Genomic DNA, 17,975 nt, shown 5'->3' on the forward strand with positions numbered 1-17,975 from the left:
AAACCGTTTTACAAAATAAAAATAAATTTTCATTAAAAACGTGTCAAGGTCCATTTAAGATACGTTTTAAGACTAAGGAGATGTTAAAATCTGGACTTATAATAAAAGTCTGATATTCTACCATATGTTTTCGTTTTTAATGTGCATTATTTCAATTATATAATTATGTTTCCAGAGGCTCACCGTTTCGCATAATTCACATAGAATTATAGGCTATTTTATAAGGCAATTTATAAGCTAATATCTGTATGCCCCATTATAATATATGTCATGCAAATGTTGAGGAACAATTACTTGGTAGTTGATACATGTGACCTTATTTCGAATATATGTCGCTGTCTGTACCATTTCAAATCAAAATGTTATAAGACTGGGTGGTTTAATTCAGTCTGGGAGGAAGGGGTTTCATTGGTCTGTCAATATTATATAACATGATTCCAAATTAAGAAATTAAAAAAATGATTATTAGTTCAAATACGTAAAAATTCACGCTATACAATTTATTTTTAGAAATATGATGCCAAATAAGTCAAGCCAATTAAATTTCTCTTTCCAAACAAAAAAGGAAGTTTGCACACATACGATCTTCCTCCTAAACAAAAACAAACATTGATCATTTCATCTCGATTGTTCAATAGAGTCTCACTGGAATGATTAGGATAACAAGAGGTGATGTCAATTATGATATGACGTAAATAAATCAGTTTAAGAGCATAATTTAAAACGTATGTTATGATTATGAAGAAAAGAAACACTTCTGGTTTTTACGTCATTTAAAAAAATGATTTCCAGTCAGTTCAGAACTGCAGTTAATACAGAAATGAGATTTCATTTATATTTTGTCTCATATACATGTAATTAAAACATAATTAGGTCGACGTTTGTGTTGACGAAAACTTGAAAGCGTTTTCCAACAAAGACAGAAAATCGGTTTGCTTTGAGCAATCACTTGTATATTATTTACCCGAGTTAAACAGGTGATTCGTTTTCAGTTTCTATTTTCGACAGAATATTTTGTACGTCTTTTGCATTTAAAGTAAAGAATGTCGTCAAAGTTTTCCATTTGTCACTCTGACGCCTGCCACGTGAAATGACAGGGTTCAAGCAATATCTGGAATCGAGGGTGTCGTAGGAAGCATAGCTGCAGTTGGAGTTCCGTTCGCCTACTCCCGTATACGCGTGGTCTGATGTTGTCGATGTGACTCCATATGTACATGTATTGTACGGTCGTGTTTCTGCCTCTACTGTACTCTGCCTGCGCCTTATTCCCTGTCTTGAAAGAGATATAACACAGGTCTCTTATTAATCAATTGAATTTTCAAGCCGTTTAATTAAACAACAAGTGTCATTTCCAAATATGTTGTGCAAAATTGCTTTAAAACCCCTACTTAAAATCCCTAGAGATATGTCTGATTGTCCCTCTTTCAGGTCATGTCAATTGCTTTTAAAAGAAGAAACATCACCGGTTTTCTTTTTCTTTGAACAAAACTACCCATGGTTCTATGGTGTGTCTTGAACTTAAACTAAGGTCGCAAAATTTCACATAATTTTCAGAATACATGACTTTGATCCTAGTTTTGAAGGGTTTTTATTTAACTATGAATATCATTGATATTGCATTAGTTTTTGGTCCATATCTTTTAAAGAAAAATCATCAGAGACGGTCTCTGAAGACCCAAAGCTGCGTAATAGACCTGACATAAGGTTAAGGTTATGCAATCATCAACAAGCCAATTATCTAAAAATTGACCTATTTGTGAGAAAACATTTGGTTAATTAAAATGCTGCAGCATTTATGCTCCATGAAACAAGGTAAATATTCAAAAACATCCTAAAATTTTGATGTATTTATATGAATCAAAGATTTTCTTGACGACTTCAAACTGACAAGATAAAAATTTGTGTTTCTTAAGTGCTTTACTTTTTAACTACCTTTTCTTCCAAGAAATGTAGAAGTACAGAGTAAAAGTTAGGTTAAACAACAGCAGCACAAAAAGACATAGCGTTGTTATTACACTCAAATCTGTAAAATATCGAAAACATAGTTACAAGTCAACAATATTGCACTCATACTGCATAATATAGAAACATACATCTTATAAGTATTTTCCGTCATATTTCTTGATATTTTTTGGTTAGATGTTTAATGCTAGTGACACGTTTTAACGACCGATCAACCCAGTTAAAATTAAGTTTTCGTGTATATTCCTAAAATATTTCAACCAACACTGAGAAAATTGTTTTTAAAATTGTCTAGATTTAAGATAATTTCTTGAAAATTGAATTTTCTTTCAATATGTGTATTTTTTATTTTAAATAATAAAAAACATTTATGAAAAAGAATGTTCGATTCCTTGTGATTTCATTTTTTTTCAAATGGAAATAGATATCCCTGAATTCCAACCCTCCCTTTATAAATGTATATGTAATTATAGAGATTTATTATATTAAAGATCTTATACATCAAGATGAATACAGTTTTTCTCACTCAAATTGAACATGAAAAAATATCTTAACATGAAACTTTCCTTTTAGTAAGTTGCTATAAAATTTATAATTACATACCGAAAATGGATGAAGTAGAAGCAGAAGTTTCGGTTCCTGTTGAAATTGCAGTAGATTGATTCAGCATTGGATAGTTTCTGAATAAAAACTGATGCCTAATTTGTGATAAGATTAAATGATGAAATATTTATTTCACATTCTATAAAACAAGGATTGATTTCTCTCCTAGCTATTGGCAAGCCAGATTGAAAAAATAGAACTTTAAAATAGTAAAAGAAAAAAGATGACAAGTGGGCTGAATTACATTAGGAAATCGAACAAGGAAACAATTTGGATAAGATAAGACTTATGAGAGAAAATGAATGTGGAAACACGTTTACTTGACCTAAGCTGCCAAGGTCGCAGAAAGATTTTGGTTTTGGAGGGAGGGGGGGGGGGGGGGTATGATGATTTTTTTCCCAAAAATTCTTAGGACTTTAAAAATATTCACGAAACACTGTAAAAAAAATACGATTCGAAAAAAAATTGTTTTGTTTTGAAATTGACGATATACAATAAGCAAGAATTTCTTGCCACAAGATCGATTCCATTTGAATTTTTAAAAAAAAACTTTACTTTCAAAATTTTAAGACCCGGTCATTTAGGTTCAAATAATTATTACTAGTATGAATGAAGGAATGAGATATTTTTATTGCGTATTACGTTCATGGAATACGTGTATTTCTGCGTCTCGTCATTAATGATTCATTACTTTTAGCCTCTCAATAAACATGATGTTCAATGGTAATTTTTAAATTTTTTTGTTTCCATGTTGGTTGCAAAGTACTGGTAACAAAAACACAGCTGTTTTGTAAAAGTACATCAAAAACATTAAAGATGAGCCTATTTCTATACCGGTAGGTAATACAGACTTACTGGATTGTTCAATTTAGCCTCTAGTATCCACAAATAATGAATTACTCTCCATTGAAAATAATTTGCTACTGTTTTTATGTTTGCATTCTATTTGAACTCATACATACAAACACATTCGAATGGTGTTCTTTCCTTTGCAGGTGGGTTATATACTGGCTGTGGGAAATTGTTGGAACAAACGGACGTGTCACTAGTTGCAGTTTGTACTCGACGTGATTTACTACTAATTAAACCGGAAACATGTTAGAATAAATATTTCCATGTGAAATTAAAATGACGGGGTGTGTCAGCAATATGTACCAATATTGTACTATAAAATGATTGTTTTAAAAACTAGATTGACAAATTTTATGAATAAATACCTTATCCTTCTTACAAAACCAAGACTTTTTCTAAAACACTTCCCTAGGGAAACGTTCGTAAAGCACGATGCATAATGTTCTGCAGATGTTTTTATGTAACTTTTATCTTAATTTATGATACAATCAGATTTAAACATTTAAGATCACAGGGAATAACTGCATATGTGTAGAAAACCTCAACTTAATGTGAAAAAATTCAAGTTGGAATGTTTTGTAAAACATTTGAACATTGTGATTTAACAAATAGTCACTCAAAATAGTCTTACTTTCAGAAATGGCAGTGATGAGGTTGATTGGAATATTTCACCAGCGCCTCCTTTACTTGGTAGATGACATGAAATGCTGCTTTGCAATTTAATGTCTTGAAATTGATAAAGACTATCTTAAACATGTTCATGATCAAGGATAAGATTGCTTTAAACAACATGCAAACAATACACGATGCAAATAACTCCCCAACATTCGTTCGAGCGTTTAACTAGAAAATGTAATGCTTTTAATATAAAATCAAGCACTTTTGCAAAATCCAACGTTCCCTACAAATTGAAACGCTAAAAAGCATCATTGGTATGCAAACATTTTATAATCAAAGTACTGAAGTACTGAAAGCCGGGCTCTTTTGGTGTGTCTTTATGCATATTGTGTAGTAAAGACTGAATCTCTCTCTCTCTCTCTCTCTCTCTCTCTCTCTCTCTCTCTCTCTCTCTCTCTCTCTCTCTCTCATGCTTTTAATGTCGGCAAAGCATCAGAGAGCGACCAAATTTTGTAAGCGGCTATAAACAAAAAATATGTCTGTCTAGTAGAAGTTAAAAAGTTCAACAGTTGCTGCCTTGAATTTTGCAACAAGCATTATATATTCAATCCCCATTTCTTCATCGCGCAGCAAAGTAGTTCATGGAAATTCATGCGCATTGTATGTGTCCAAAATGCATAGTAATGTTTTAAAAACACGTTATTTATAAGAAAACTAAAAAAGATAGACAATTCATTCGAAATTTAAAAAAAAGAAACAAAATGCCAACACTTTTGACAAAACGTGGCTCTTTGTGTAACTATTTGGTATAGCGGAAGCTTTACCTTGACGCTGTTTGGTTTTTTGTTTACTTGTGCTATTTATAGTAACATTGGCGATTTGCCTGCCTATAGCCAGGACTCGGCTTTCAGCAGAGCCCGGCTAAAAACCAATTACATACTACATTCCTTTCTCAAGGCAATTATAAACGTGTCTTAATTGTGAATTGATTCAAATGTCTCTTCAAATCCCTGCAAAGACATGTTCATAGAATTGATAAGGCTCATCAAAATTATATATGCAGAATTAATTTTACGTGTTTTAAAAATTGGTTTGGCACTTTATAAATGATTGTATTTTGGACTAAAGATGCTAACACTTATAACACTCACTTCTCTGGAGTAGAAAGGTCATCAGGACAAGTACTTGGAGAAATTATCTTTTATATATATATATATATATATATATATATATATATATATATATATATATATATATATATATATAGATGTACATATATACATACATACATACATATTACGTAATACGTATATTTAGAATTACACTGTATAAACATATCACGCATGAAATTGTTTTTTTTTAAATTCCCCTAATTTGGAAACTTTTAATTCTGATATCACTTGTTAATCCACAAAATAAAGATCTTTTGTTTACTGGCTTTTCCAACTTTATACGATACATGTATATATTTAGAAATATGTGTACTGGGTTACAGATAGATGAAGCATTTATATTTTAATCGTTCATCATTAATGAGGGTCATAAATAGATCCTCGTGAACGCAAATTGAGATTATTCATTTCATTTTAATTATACAAGGTTAAATCACTTAAATGGTCATGATGCCAATCATTATGTTACATAAATAGACCAAATTAAGAGCATGGGGAGACAATTTGTCTACACGATATTGGTCACGCAAAGATCGATCGTGTTAAGGAAGAGGTTTCCATATGGAACCTGATCTCTTATAAAATACAAATATGGTGTTTTCTCTTGTACAAACATAATAAAACAAAATAAAATAGGTAATTTATTGATAAAAAATAATAACACATTTTGCAAAAAATTCAGATCTTAAGGAAGAATGTCTATTTATAATTAATGCTTTTTTATGGAATCATTTTTCCAAAGTTGTTATGCTAAACAGAGGATTCATTTTCTGGTTCCAAATTCTTTAGAATGTTTTGTACGTCTTTGGAATTTAAGTCAAAGAGTGTGGTTAGTGTGTTCCATCTGATACTTTGGCGTTTGTCACGTGACTGGACAACAATGCTGCAGGCAGAACTCCGTACGCTCTCATAAATGTGCTCTGTCGATGACGCAGGTGCGATTTCCGGTTTGCATGACTTGTAAGGCTGTTTTTCATCCGTACACTGTCTGTGCCTTATATCTTGCCTTCAATGGAGAGGAAGTAAAATTTAATCAAACGTTCAATCAAGCTTACATTTCGGAATAGTAAAACATAATCCATTAAGTATTTAAATATGACTTAATCATTTCTGTAAATAAATACCATTTGTAGGTAACATCCTAATTTATGTTTGTTTTGATATGTATGTCTTTTCACTTTCGTGTCCAGTCCATGTATTCTTTATGAGAAGAATAATTATAGATTAATTCATGGCACAAAGGTTAGGCTTATGCCTTTTGGACGTTTTGTGACACTAACATGAGGTCTCATAATCGAGCTCAAGGTCACATCGCCGTCTACAGAGCGTGACCCTTACCCGAAGCCAATGGACCAAGGTCATGATCAGATCATCTTCAATGTGGCATTTGACACGATCCTTTGATTTTTAAATAAGATAGTAAGAAGTTAACACTTGGAAAAAATGTTGCCCATGACTAAATGAGTTTGACGTGAACATGTTAAGCGATTGCCTGACCAATGTCCTTTGATTTTTAAATAAGATAGTAAGAAGCTTACACTTGGCACAAATGTTGTCCATGACTAAATGAGTTTGACGTGAACATGTTAAATAAGCGATTGCCTGACCAAGAATAAAATATCGTTATCAGCAGCAAATATCCAAAACAGAATCTCTGCTGGACACGTTCTTGTTGGGAATGAAATCAAGATCATTTGTGCTAGCATTAAAAAACATTTGCTGATGATGTCAATACCTTGTAATGTGGGCGGAAGATTCTCGGAAAAAAGACAAACCAACATTTCAATGAGATAATAATTGATTCTTTTTTAAGGATGATGATATAACATTACCTTTTCTTCCAGGATATGTAGAAGTACAAAGTGAAAGTGATGTTAAACAACAGCAACACGAAAAGACATAGCGTTGTAATATGACCCAAATCTGTAAATATTGACAAAGTTACTGACATACTAATAAAGCACAATAATGCACTTACGTGTTTATTCAAACATATATAATATATGGAGAGAAAACAATTACATGTACAAGAAAGACTAACTCCATCTAGATATCAACAGAATGGTATAAATTTGACCCAGTTTCGTGCTTGGGACACACCAAATGATTCTATATATACTAGACTTTATAAAGAAAATGGATGGACAGTGTTTGTATGCATATTTGTCTTATGCATTTGTATTTTAATTCTTTGACATTATGCGGCAATGAAAAATAATGGTCGATCCCTAGTACATGCAATCATATGGTCAATTGCAAACATTTGTCTCCACGAGTTCCAATTTAAATCAACGCTTTATAAATAAATATATGAAAATATTTACATTCTCAACTGTCTTTGTAACATTACGAATCAATTTTGAAGCCCATAGCCCACTGATTTCATAAAAGATGAGCGACACTTTATGGAGGTGTTAAAACATAACCGAAAAACGGTATTGGCTGCGCCGCATAGTAGTACATAGCATACGCTACATGATAAAACGGTGGTTTTAAGGAGGTTTGCACCTGAAATAATAGTAATGTCAATCATCCGAAAACCACTTCAATATTAAGAAGAATTAATAAATGAACATTATAGGTCCCAACCTATAATGTTCATTTATTTTATTATGGAAATGTAGGCCCCCAAACAGAAATGATCTGCTAAAATTTGACACAAATATTCATGGTTTGAACTATTGTTTAGTTATGATTTTAATACAGTATGAAATTGAACACATGTAGTGACTATAAAAGTAAAATTTAAGTCAAAGTTTAAAAATTCTTGCTTTAATTACTGGTGGCTTCAAAGGCTAGTACATAATGAACACAACAACAGATGTTACAAAATTTTGGAGGAATCAAATTATAACGGAAATAAAAAAGAATATTTATAGTAATGTCATCTTTCCAAAACTTTGCATACAAATAGACATACATTTAATGTCTCATTTAAAAGTATATATAACAAGTAGGGGTCACATCTCAAATATTTGAGATATAGCATGATAATTTTAGGCCAAAATTGGGGTTACTTTTTTCTTAACATCTATGAAATATAGCTAAATATGCCAAAATATATCGATAGAAATATCTAAATATTGTTTAGATATGTTTTTAAAACATTATGAATATATCATAACACATTTACTATCTATAAGTTTGATATGTGCTAAAAAATAGGAAGCTCTTAAACTAGTGAGTTATGACAATTGTTCATTTCCTTCTTGAAAACCTTCCACCACAAAATATAGTCCCTTACTTAACTCTGTAAAAAGGTAATTCTTTTAATACAAATTTATTCAATATAGTTTATTTGGCTTTTTAAAATATTAATATACTACTATAATTAATATGAGATGCAGAATTTTCAGACTAGAGGTGCCCCAAAATGGCTTCCCAAAACCTAAGGAGCTAACCTCTTTTAAATGTGGTTTTAAAATTGGAAATACTATGAATGTAAGTAATGAAGAGTCATTCTTTGTATATTAACTTTATTGGATTTGACCACGCCCCGACAAAAATAATCACCTCATAGTACTCAAAGAATGATTCCTTATTCCTTAAATAAGTCAAAAAATTTAAACCTAGATTTTAACATACACAGTATTTTAATGGTAATCATTTTGTATTCAAATCATGTTCAATTTTTGTTGTCCTTTGCTATAAAATTTCAAATTACGTACCGAAAGTGAGAGACGAAGGGTCAGACTTTTCGGTTCCGATTGGGGTTGTAGTCGATAGATTCTGTATAGGCATTTGCATCGGACTGTTTCTGAATATAAAAAAAACCTGAACAATAAAGAAGTGATAAAATTAATCGCATATGATAGATTTTACCTTGTTTTAAAACAGAAATTGTAATTTGTGCGGCTTGCAGATTTAAATTCTTTTTGAAAAAAGTTAGAGCTACTTCCCAGTTTCCTAATTTAGATGAAACGTGGGATGGGATTTAATATCAATAATGTTTTTATATCGACTTTAACTCCCATACTATATATTATTTGATCACCTAAAATTCGGATTTTACTCATTACAACTGTCTAAAGTAATATTCCCACACTCTTTATCCCACACTATTCAACAAGCACTGTGTTGAAAATGGTCTATAGATATATCTTAATTTTGTAAGAGTTTTTACATCACATCTAAAAGGGTATGGTTATCATGAAAGCTCAAAAATGTGCTCACATATTTGTCACACATATCAATGGGCTAGGATTTTAAAACCCTGCCCCCCCCCCCCAAAAAAAAAAAAAAAATTTAAAAATCGTGTCTGACTATATGATTAGTCATGAACATTTCAAACGGTTTATTTCTTTTTATGAAATACATGTGTTACGTGACAATCGTGTCTTCAATGTCTGAATCACAGCTTTTAGTAATTGATATGTAAGCTTGCTAATTTTTCTTCATTTACCTTGATATCCTACTCTTCAAAAAAGTTTTATGTAAATGTTAATCATCATGTTGAAGGCTCTCTTTGCGTTTTTGCTTTAAATTTGGAATGAAGCTAGTTTAAAACGCGATTGTTTTGAAATTAAAAATCAATAATTTGAAAAAAGGGCTGGTTATTAAAAGTAAAACATAACTTACTAAGCTGATCGGAGGCCTCACTCTAGTTTAAGCTAAACATCCATATTTCTTAATGATTTTTTTCTCCTCGTAGTTTATTTTATTACAATGATGTTTTACAATGACTGGCTGTAGAAATATTGTAAACCTAATACGTCAAGATCTGTTCCAGGTTCCAGTTTGTACCTCGGTGCAATTTTCTTAAAATAAACTAAATCGGAAACATGTGCGCTAATTATTTCCATCTAAAAAAAAATAACGGACATGCCTAGGGCGTTAGTAATTAGTGCCTGTTCATGTAGACTTTATACCCGAGAAGGGGGGTGAGGAATGTTGGAGAAAACGTACTCAGGAGAACACCGAGGGTGGGGTGATATGTTTTGAAATGAACATAGTGAAACATATATATTAGACCAAATAAACACATGTTTATGGAACGTATTGGGAACCCGTGTTGAAAACATAAAAATAAAGGAGGCAGCAACTATTTTGTTTATTTGAAAGACTTTTATAAAATTATTTTATAGAAAAATATTAATATTGTGTTTTGAATCGAATATGTTTAACTGTAGTTTACATGCGTTTGTCAAAATAATGATTCAAACAACAAGACTATGTTTTATAAAGGTTTAACATATCCTTCCTGCAAAGAGCAAAGCATTCTGTCGTTTCCCTGTAGAATTCATTTGTTTCGCAAAGTAAAACGGTTTGTTGTAATATTATACGTAACATTCTTATTTATGTTACCTGACCAATTATTAATCACACATACTTCCGCTTTCTAATAACTTTTACTCTCTTACTCGAACAAGCCGCAATTTCACTCGAGATTTTTCGGAGTGCATGGCCACGACAGGAATTTAGCTAAAATATGAAGAATGCAATGAACCACAATCAAGTTGAGTACTAATCTTTATTGATTAAAATGAAAAATACTTTTTAAATTTCGTGATCTACATGTACATCAGAGTTGTATGAGCCTTATATATATATATTTCTGTTACTAGTATTTATTTATACTCCTAATAGTAATTTCAGTTTTAACTTCCTCTTCCTTGATCTACTTCCTGGTCTTCATCGCATTTCTATCCTGGAAGTAAAAAGTGAAAGCTGTAAAACTAAAAACAGGTGGTTTAAAAAAACGATTGATGTTGAGGAACAAGACTTATTTTAAGAATACAGCACACTTGTTACATAACTATTGTTAGAGCTGATATAGGACTGACTACTCAGGATTAGGGTGTGGTCAGTAAATCCGCCATCACACTTACTTGGTGTCCGTGTAGTCACTATGAGACCACACATTCCATTCGTACTTCCCATCAATCTTCTGAGGATCTCTCACTGAAAGAACATATCAAGCGTTAGGTCTAAGAGCATTTCAATGTTTTTGTCGAGTATGGTATATTTCATATTTAAGAATTTTTTTAAAACAACAATACCTTTAGATATAGATGTTTTTCGCTTGCAGCTGGAACATATACAAGAAATAAATAAGAAACTAAATGATGAGATTATAGGCCTACAACAAAACAGGTAGACAAAATAAAGGGAGGGAAAATGACGTCATACCATAAACGTGACAATGCGTCAGAATTGCGTATGCACTTATACAGGAAGTAAAACAAGAGCGCCACCATTATTGCTGCCAAAATGACCGCCGGAACAAACCAAGCCAAGTTTTCCAGATTGTCAAAGAAGCCGTCCATAGAAGAAGTGGAGCCACCGGCAGTAGGTGGCGCTGCTGTGGTCGTGGTCGTGGTGGTTGATGTGGTTGATGTGGTGGTTGTAGGGTCTGTAATTGATTTTTAGAATACATTAATAGGAGTTGAAGGATAGGTATATTCTATATCAAGTTGATACAAAATGGCATTCAGCTTTATTTTTGTCCTCCCACAAAACAAATCAATTGATAATCCACATTTTGCAAATTCGTATGAAGATCATGAAAATGTTGAATTTATCAACAATAGGTTGTAAGAAAGAACCAGCTGAGTTATACCTGTAATGACGACTGTTACCGGAGCAGTATCCTTTAACCCGTCGGCGTTAGACGCAGTGAGCGTAAGATCATACTTTGTACCGACGGGTACGTCACATAAATCCTGAGCAACGTGAATTTTCCCGTCATTCCCTACCAAGAACCCTACGTTCGATGTGAGATCAAAGGTCACGTCCTTGTGCTCGGGCTGTACGTCCTTGTCTGTTGATGTGACCTGACCTATCGGAGACCCGACGGACGTACACTGCGAGACAAAGTAAGAGTAGCTTCCCTTGTCCAGTACGGGGGCGTTATCGTTTATTTCGTTGACAGTGATTGACAGCTGGGTTGAGACCGTGTGTCCGCCCTTGTCCGTTGCAGTGACCGTGCATGTTACCACTTCCTGTGTCTTTCCAGCATCATCAAGGTCATACTCTGACGATAGGGTGATTAGTCCTGTGTTAAAACGATGAAATAAATTAGTTTAAGTAGTAGTATGCTAAATGAACTATGAAATGGCATTATAATTACACAGGAAACATCTTTAAAAAGGAACTATTGTACCACCTGTATTTGAGTTCATACGGAATTGCCCTTGGTTGGCTCCACAGTCCATGGTAAAGGTTTGAACATCATTGAAATCGGGATCTAAAACTTGCGTACCAGTAAAAGGATTCGACAACACGTCACCTGACTAAACACAGGGAAGAAAGTGTGTTTTAATAAATAAAATACTTTGAATGCATTTTATTCTGGTTTAATTTATGTACCTTTCCTTCTCCCGTTTCTGTGGAATACATCGCCTTAACAAACCCAGTCTGTGGCTCGTTGACGTCAATCACCATTAAGGTCATCTGTTGGGGTGTCGAGCTCTCCCTGCCGTCGTTACCCGTGATTGTGACGTCATATTTCAGTTTATTCTGCGTTCTGAGAGTCTCATAATCAATACTGCCCTTCACGGTGATTACACCAGCTTTAACAACGGCAGAGAAAAGAAACTATATTGGTAAAGGGTGGTAACAAATATGTTACAAATAATATGTTTTTATTAGTATATAATTAGCGGAAAATAAATATTTCGTTGTTATTTCTTAGTATTTGGTTATTTATTCCTTAAAAGGTTGACATATACATAGAAATGTTGATGCCATTTTTAGATTTATACATTATTTTTGAAAGATCTACACAGCATCAAGTATTAAACAATCTTAGAATAGACTATATATATATATATATATATATATATATATATATATATATATATATATATATATATATATATATATATATATATATATATATATATATATATATATATATATATATGTGTTCCGGATAACCAGTTCGCACTGTTGGTGTCCACAGTGAAGTAGGCCTCCCCCTCGGCGGGGCTGTAGACCGCCGTGTAGGTGTGGGTGTCCGCGGGGTCCACGTCCCTCACCCTGACGGTAAACACCTCCACCCCCACGGCGGTGTTCTCTGGGACCGTCACTGTGGCTGTGGGGAGATTGCTGATCTCCGGAACGTGGTTGATATCTGGATATAAAAAATAAACTCAATTTTTGGTATTTGATTTAAATCAATATTTATTTCTGATTGAAATAAGTAAAATTTTGACAGAAAACGATACACAAAAATTTATTACAAAAATGTATAAAGAAGATGAAAGAAAATATTTATTTCATACGTACCGATAACATTAAGAGTAAGAGTTTCTGGTCCAACCAGTGAGCGTCCATCATATGCATAGATGTACAAGTCGTATGATGGGACTTTGTGTAGCATTAGATCCTCAGTCGCTTTTACTTTCCCATCTAAGGAACAAACGTGTATACAAACGAATTCTTTGTGAAGACCACGCAGTTAATAATTTCTGTCCGGAATGAGTCTTAAAAAGTTTGTCGAAAAGATTGGATTGAGTACAGTCAAATTTTTTTTAAATGTTCTTGTACCTCCGTTAATTTCAAAAGGACAAGGGTCAGGGGAGCACGTCTTATTGTAGAAAACCTGACTGGAATCTGGGTCAGTCGCAGAGGCATCGAACACTTCCGTCCCGATGGTCGTAGTTTTGGCCGACACTGACACAGTTGCTACAAAATAAAAAGTTGCAAAAACTGCAGCCATGTTAGTTGGAACAATGGCGATTAATCTCAGCTCAGCAACGGTAAGCCAATCATGGAACTCCAATCAAGAAGCAACTCATCTTTACAATGTATTTTCAACATTTCTCAAAACCGGATGGAAACAATTGCAAGTTTGTATAATACATACAGAAAATATTGAAGTTGAAAAAGATCAAATATTTAATGATATTATAAAATTTTAAAATGTGTAAAATTTTAGCTTTAAAAATTTCATACCCGGATATCAGTCTTTTAGAACAAAGAAAGAAATGATGGTTCAACTTATGGCGTGTACCTGGAAGCTTGTCCAGTTCCGGTGGTTTGTTGGGTTTTATATTTACAGTAAATTCTCCCCATGACGTCAGACTGAATTCGTCAGTACAGGTAACGTTGATCTTGTACTGGGGAACAAGGGAATAGGAAAAGGTCGGGTTCTCCGTAGAGTATATGGAATATACTACAAGAATGGAGGTTTTCGTTGATGTTACAAGTGAATAAAAAAACCGCTATCTATACATGTGTATAATAAAGTATGGCAGTTTAACATATCAAAGGAAGAACATCTCAACCTGAAGTTCCTGGTGCCTGCTTTAGAGTAAATCTGGTGTTTCCTGAACTTGGTTCCACGGTGCTGATTGCGCATGTGTATGTTTGTACATCTGATACGGTAAGGTCCTTGAGGTTTGTCTCAGTTGTTACGTCCTCTGGCAGGTCAGAGGATGAAGGGAGGTTAGATATGTCGGGGGCCTGATAGACAAAAGTAATGTCTTCATAATGACGTATTTTACCCTTGGTATAAATTAAACTGATCGGCATCTTACCTTATGATTAAGAATATGTTGATTTTTAATGTCGTTTTAGACGTACTGAGTTTTCGATAACAATTGTCACTGTAGAGGATGCTGCATTTCCGCATTGGTCTGTTACAGCAACTGTGACGTCATATGTACCAACGGACCAGGTCCACCCAGTTTTAGTGGTAATCTCGTCTGATGAAAAAATAATTTATAATAGTTCACTTTTTTGTATAGAATCCAGTGTTTTGGGGAGTTCTGATGATTTTTTTTATAATCATTTGATAACCATAAAAATGTTAAAAGCAAATATGCAAATTACAGAAGCCAAAGGCAAAATGAAAGGAAAAATGTAAATGCATATTGGATTGCTGAAGCTGCATATCGAATTACGGTAACTAAATGTACCAACTTACTAGAAGAAACACTGAACTTGTCAGTGTGTGTTGCTATGGTGACAGATAGCGTTGTCAGGTCCCCTGTGTTGTCGTCTGTCACAGAAACCGCCATGATGGTCGTGGTTGGAGTTGTGTCTGGATAGGTCTTGGTTATTGGAAGGTTTGTAAATTTTGGCGCGACATCTGGAAAACACTGATATGGTAAATTTACAATATACAGTTTGGTCAAACCCTTTTTACAGATTTAAAAATCTACCAGTAAACAACCAATATTCATTTCTTTATTTATCAAGGCCTGATCTTACTTTCTTCTATATCAGCCTGGACACCGTAGGATCGTTGGCTGAAGAATCCACCCGATGTCCAATCATAGGATGTTCCTACAGAAGGGGGCGTGGCAAAAACCTGCAGGTAATTCCCGGAAGCAGACCCCACCCCTTGCTTGTAAGGCACCATATCACCTGGGGTAGTATACCTACGATGAAATCAAGAAATAGGAATTATTAAATATCGGTTATGATTAGAAGAAGGGAAGCGAGGCAACGTTTATTGGGACACTGGGAGGTGAGCAAATTAAGAAATCTACAGTTGATGAGAAAAAGCAGATAAGACTTCGTTTACCACCCGATGACGTCATTTTGTTGAACCACGATCCTCTGACTTTGTGGAACATTCAAAAGTTGAACGATTAGTTGGCTTGCTTTAAAAAAAGAATATAATGCAAATGCATGATCACCGTTCCATATTTTTTAAATCTCTATAACTGAGTTAGATATGATTCACATATTGTCCACTCACTTATTTTCCAGATATCATGTGGAATTCATCATAATTTTAGACAATCATACAACCGAATAAAGTAAATGCTTACCAGAGTTAAAGGAGAAGGAGTTTTCTCCGACAAGCTTGAATTTAGACCCTTCGGGACGCCATATTTGGAGGCTGATTTTGCCGGGGGCCTGGATAGAGACCCTCCAGCTTGTTAGTACCCCGCAACACCCCGCGGTGAAGGCTGGGTCCGTCACCAGGTAACCGGTATCTGCAGGAACAGGATTGGAAATAAAATTCACTTAAGTACAGTTGATGCTCTTTTTGCTTAAATGAATGTCTTCGTCATAGATTTGTAGCATGGATAATACATATTATGGACTCCTTTTTAACTTATTAGTTAATTGATGGTTGAATGATTAAGATTTTTTTAACATACATTAGTAGATGGATAACGGAACATGCAATTGTGAAACCTTACCATTATTATTTTCAAGGCTTTCATTGTTAAGGCTTGGATCCGCTCCCAGTGTTGTTGTACCAATACAAACTGCTCCTGCATCGAATAAGTTCTTTTTTACTATTCCCCTTATTTTTATAGAATTCATCAATTATCAACAAGCAAGTTACATCTTTTTTTTTTTTGTTATTTTTTTCAATTTACGCATTGAGGGGGGGGGGGTCTCCAAAACATCCTTGCAAGCATATCAATCAAAGAATTAAAAAAAAAAGAAGTCTGAAAAAAAAAACCGCTCAAAAAAAAAACAAAAAAACAAGATTTAACATTAGATATTTTGACAAATTTGGCAAACCAAAAACTGCTGTTCTTTCATCCAATGTCAGGGTATTATTTCATTTTGTCTAAAATAAAGTGATAAAGTTTTATTTAATTTTACATATTGGAATTTTTTTTATATAAACTGTCTCAGTTTATATAAAAAAAAATTCCAATATGTAAAATTAAATAAAAGAAGATCATCTGACCAAAAATAAAGGGAGTCCCTTTTAATGAGGGGAAAAGGATATGGCATGGTTATTATCGAGATCACATAATTCTGGTTGCATATACATGTTTATTACATACTTAGTAATAAATACAGGTTTTTGGCATATGTGATACAGATGACATCACAAAATCCGTATCGGCCTCCGGGGCTGATACAGGTTATCAGCCCTCCAGGGCTGATACGGATCCGTATCACACCCCTTTCGGAACTCCTCTGCCTTTTTTCGCTTCGGCATTTTTGCATGTTTACGGACGAAAAATATTTTCAGTTACAGTCGACATTTTTAAGTGCAGTTGAAAACTTCAAATGCTAGCAAGTGTTTTAAAGCAGTCAACTTTTAAAATCTGATGAAATTCCGTTCTGTAGCTTCATGTTAAAACAAGAAGAACTCATATTTTTATTAAATACATGTACACGTGCAGACTTTTTTCAAATAATATGAATAATCAATTAAAAAAAATGTGATGGTTTTTTTTTAATTTATTACTAAGTATGTAATAAATATAATAATAGATACCCTTTTCCATATCACAGCTTGTATCAGCCCTCGACCAATATCATCCCTCGGGCCTTCGGCCCTCGGGCTGATATTGGAGTCTCGGGCTGATACAAGCTGTGATATTGGTCGAGGGCTGATACAAGCTGTGATATGGAAAAGGGTATGTATTATTCTCTATATATTATTAATTTATGCTCGTTTAGATTACCAAATAACGTTAATAACGTTTCAATAATTTTGAAAAAAAATACATTGATTAACAATGTCATATTGTTTTGAGTAAACATACCTTCAACTATGCAAAACTTCGCAGTAAAAACCGCAACACATAGCAACCACTTAAGATACATTTCTATCTCATCGTCCAAAGAAGCGCTGGTATGCAATGAATTTATTTCATGTATTCGAGCATTAATATTAACTTTTGAATGTGTTTTTGTAGCCATTTAGTGATCAAAGAAGCGTTATAATGATAAAACCTGGATTATGTGATCAGAGAGGCGAATGATGTTCAAATTTGGATTATGTCCATGCGGATATGTACAAATTATTGACACTTGTATAGATCAAGTGTATGTGATTTAAATCGATACAGTATTGATGTTTTAAATATGAGGCGAAATTTTTTTATAAACACTAAC

At 33.5% G+C, this 17,975-nt stretch overlaps 1 protein-coding gene and 3 long non-coding RNA genes across 5 annotated transcripts; 1 reads left to right on the top strand and 3 right to left on the bottom strand.

The window, feature by feature from the left end:
• Positions 1 to 496: 496 nt before the first annotated feature.
• Positions 497 to 3,625, bottom strand: LOC105341384 (uncharacterized). The gene is made up of 4 exons (XR_010713890.1): positions 3,421 to 3,625; positions 2,566 to 2,642; positions 1,933 to 2,023; positions 497 to 1,273 (listed from the first exon to the last, which is right to left on the bottom strand). It is a non-coding gene; the product is annotated as an uncharacterized lncRNA (long non-coding RNA).
• Positions 3,626 to 5,849: 2,224 nt separating this feature from the next.
• LOC105341385 (uncharacterized) lies at positions 5,850 to 9,949 on the bottom strand. Its single transcript, XR_010713891.1, has 4 exons — positions 9,786 to 9,949; positions 8,876 to 8,964; positions 7,040 to 7,130; positions 5,850 to 6,213 (listed from the first exon to the last, which is right to left on the bottom strand). It is a non-coding gene; the product is annotated as an uncharacterized lncRNA (long non-coding RNA).
• Positions 9,950 to 10,686: 737 nt separating this feature from the next.
• Positions 10,687 to 17,904, bottom strand: LOC105341387 (cadherin EGF LAG seven-pass G-type receptor 2). 2 transcript variants are annotated; one of them, XM_020072594.3, is made up of 19 exons: positions 17,624 to 17,904; positions 16,310 to 16,384; positions 15,932 to 16,099; positions 15,682 to 15,760; positions 15,366 to 15,535; positions 15,079 to 15,243; positions 14,736 to 14,857; positions 14,438 to 14,615; positions 14,164 to 14,325; positions 13,698 to 13,835; positions 13,437 to 13,559; positions 13,096 to 13,281; positions 12,516 to 12,718; positions 12,313 to 12,439; positions 11,767 to 12,201; positions 11,337 to 11,559; positions 11,207 to 11,235; positions 11,036 to 11,108; positions 10,691 to 10,854 (listed from the first exon to the last, which is right to left on the bottom strand). In XM_020072594.3, exons 1-19 carry the CDS (start codon positions 17,778 to 17,780, stop codon positions 10,839 to 10,841), a joined length of 2,829 nt encoding a protein of 942 aa, XP_019928153.3. In that variant the 5' UTR covers positions 17,781 to 17,904; the 3' UTR covers positions 10,691 to 10,838. The 2 variants fall into 2 exon arrangements, 1 of the variants encoding a protein (XP_019928153.3); XR_010713889.1 differs by lacking the exon at positions 11,207 to 11,235 and having other exon boundaries at positions 10,687 to 10,854.
• On the top strand, positions 14,850 to 16,001 carry LOC136275322 (uncharacterized). The gene is made up of 3 exons (XR_010713892.1): positions 14,850 to 15,261; positions 15,381 to 15,624; positions 15,870 to 16,001. It is a non-coding gene; the product is annotated as an uncharacterized lncRNA (long non-coding RNA).
• Positions 17,905 to 17,975: the final 71 nt, after the last annotated feature.

The sequence above is a fragment of the Magallana gigas genome, chromosome 5, assembly GCF_963853765.1.
Source record: "Magallana gigas chromosome 5, xbMagGiga1.1, whole genome shotgun sequence".
NCBI classification, from domain to species: domain Eukaryota; kingdom Metazoa; phylum Mollusca; class Bivalvia; order Ostreida; family Ostreidae; genus Magallana; species Magallana gigas.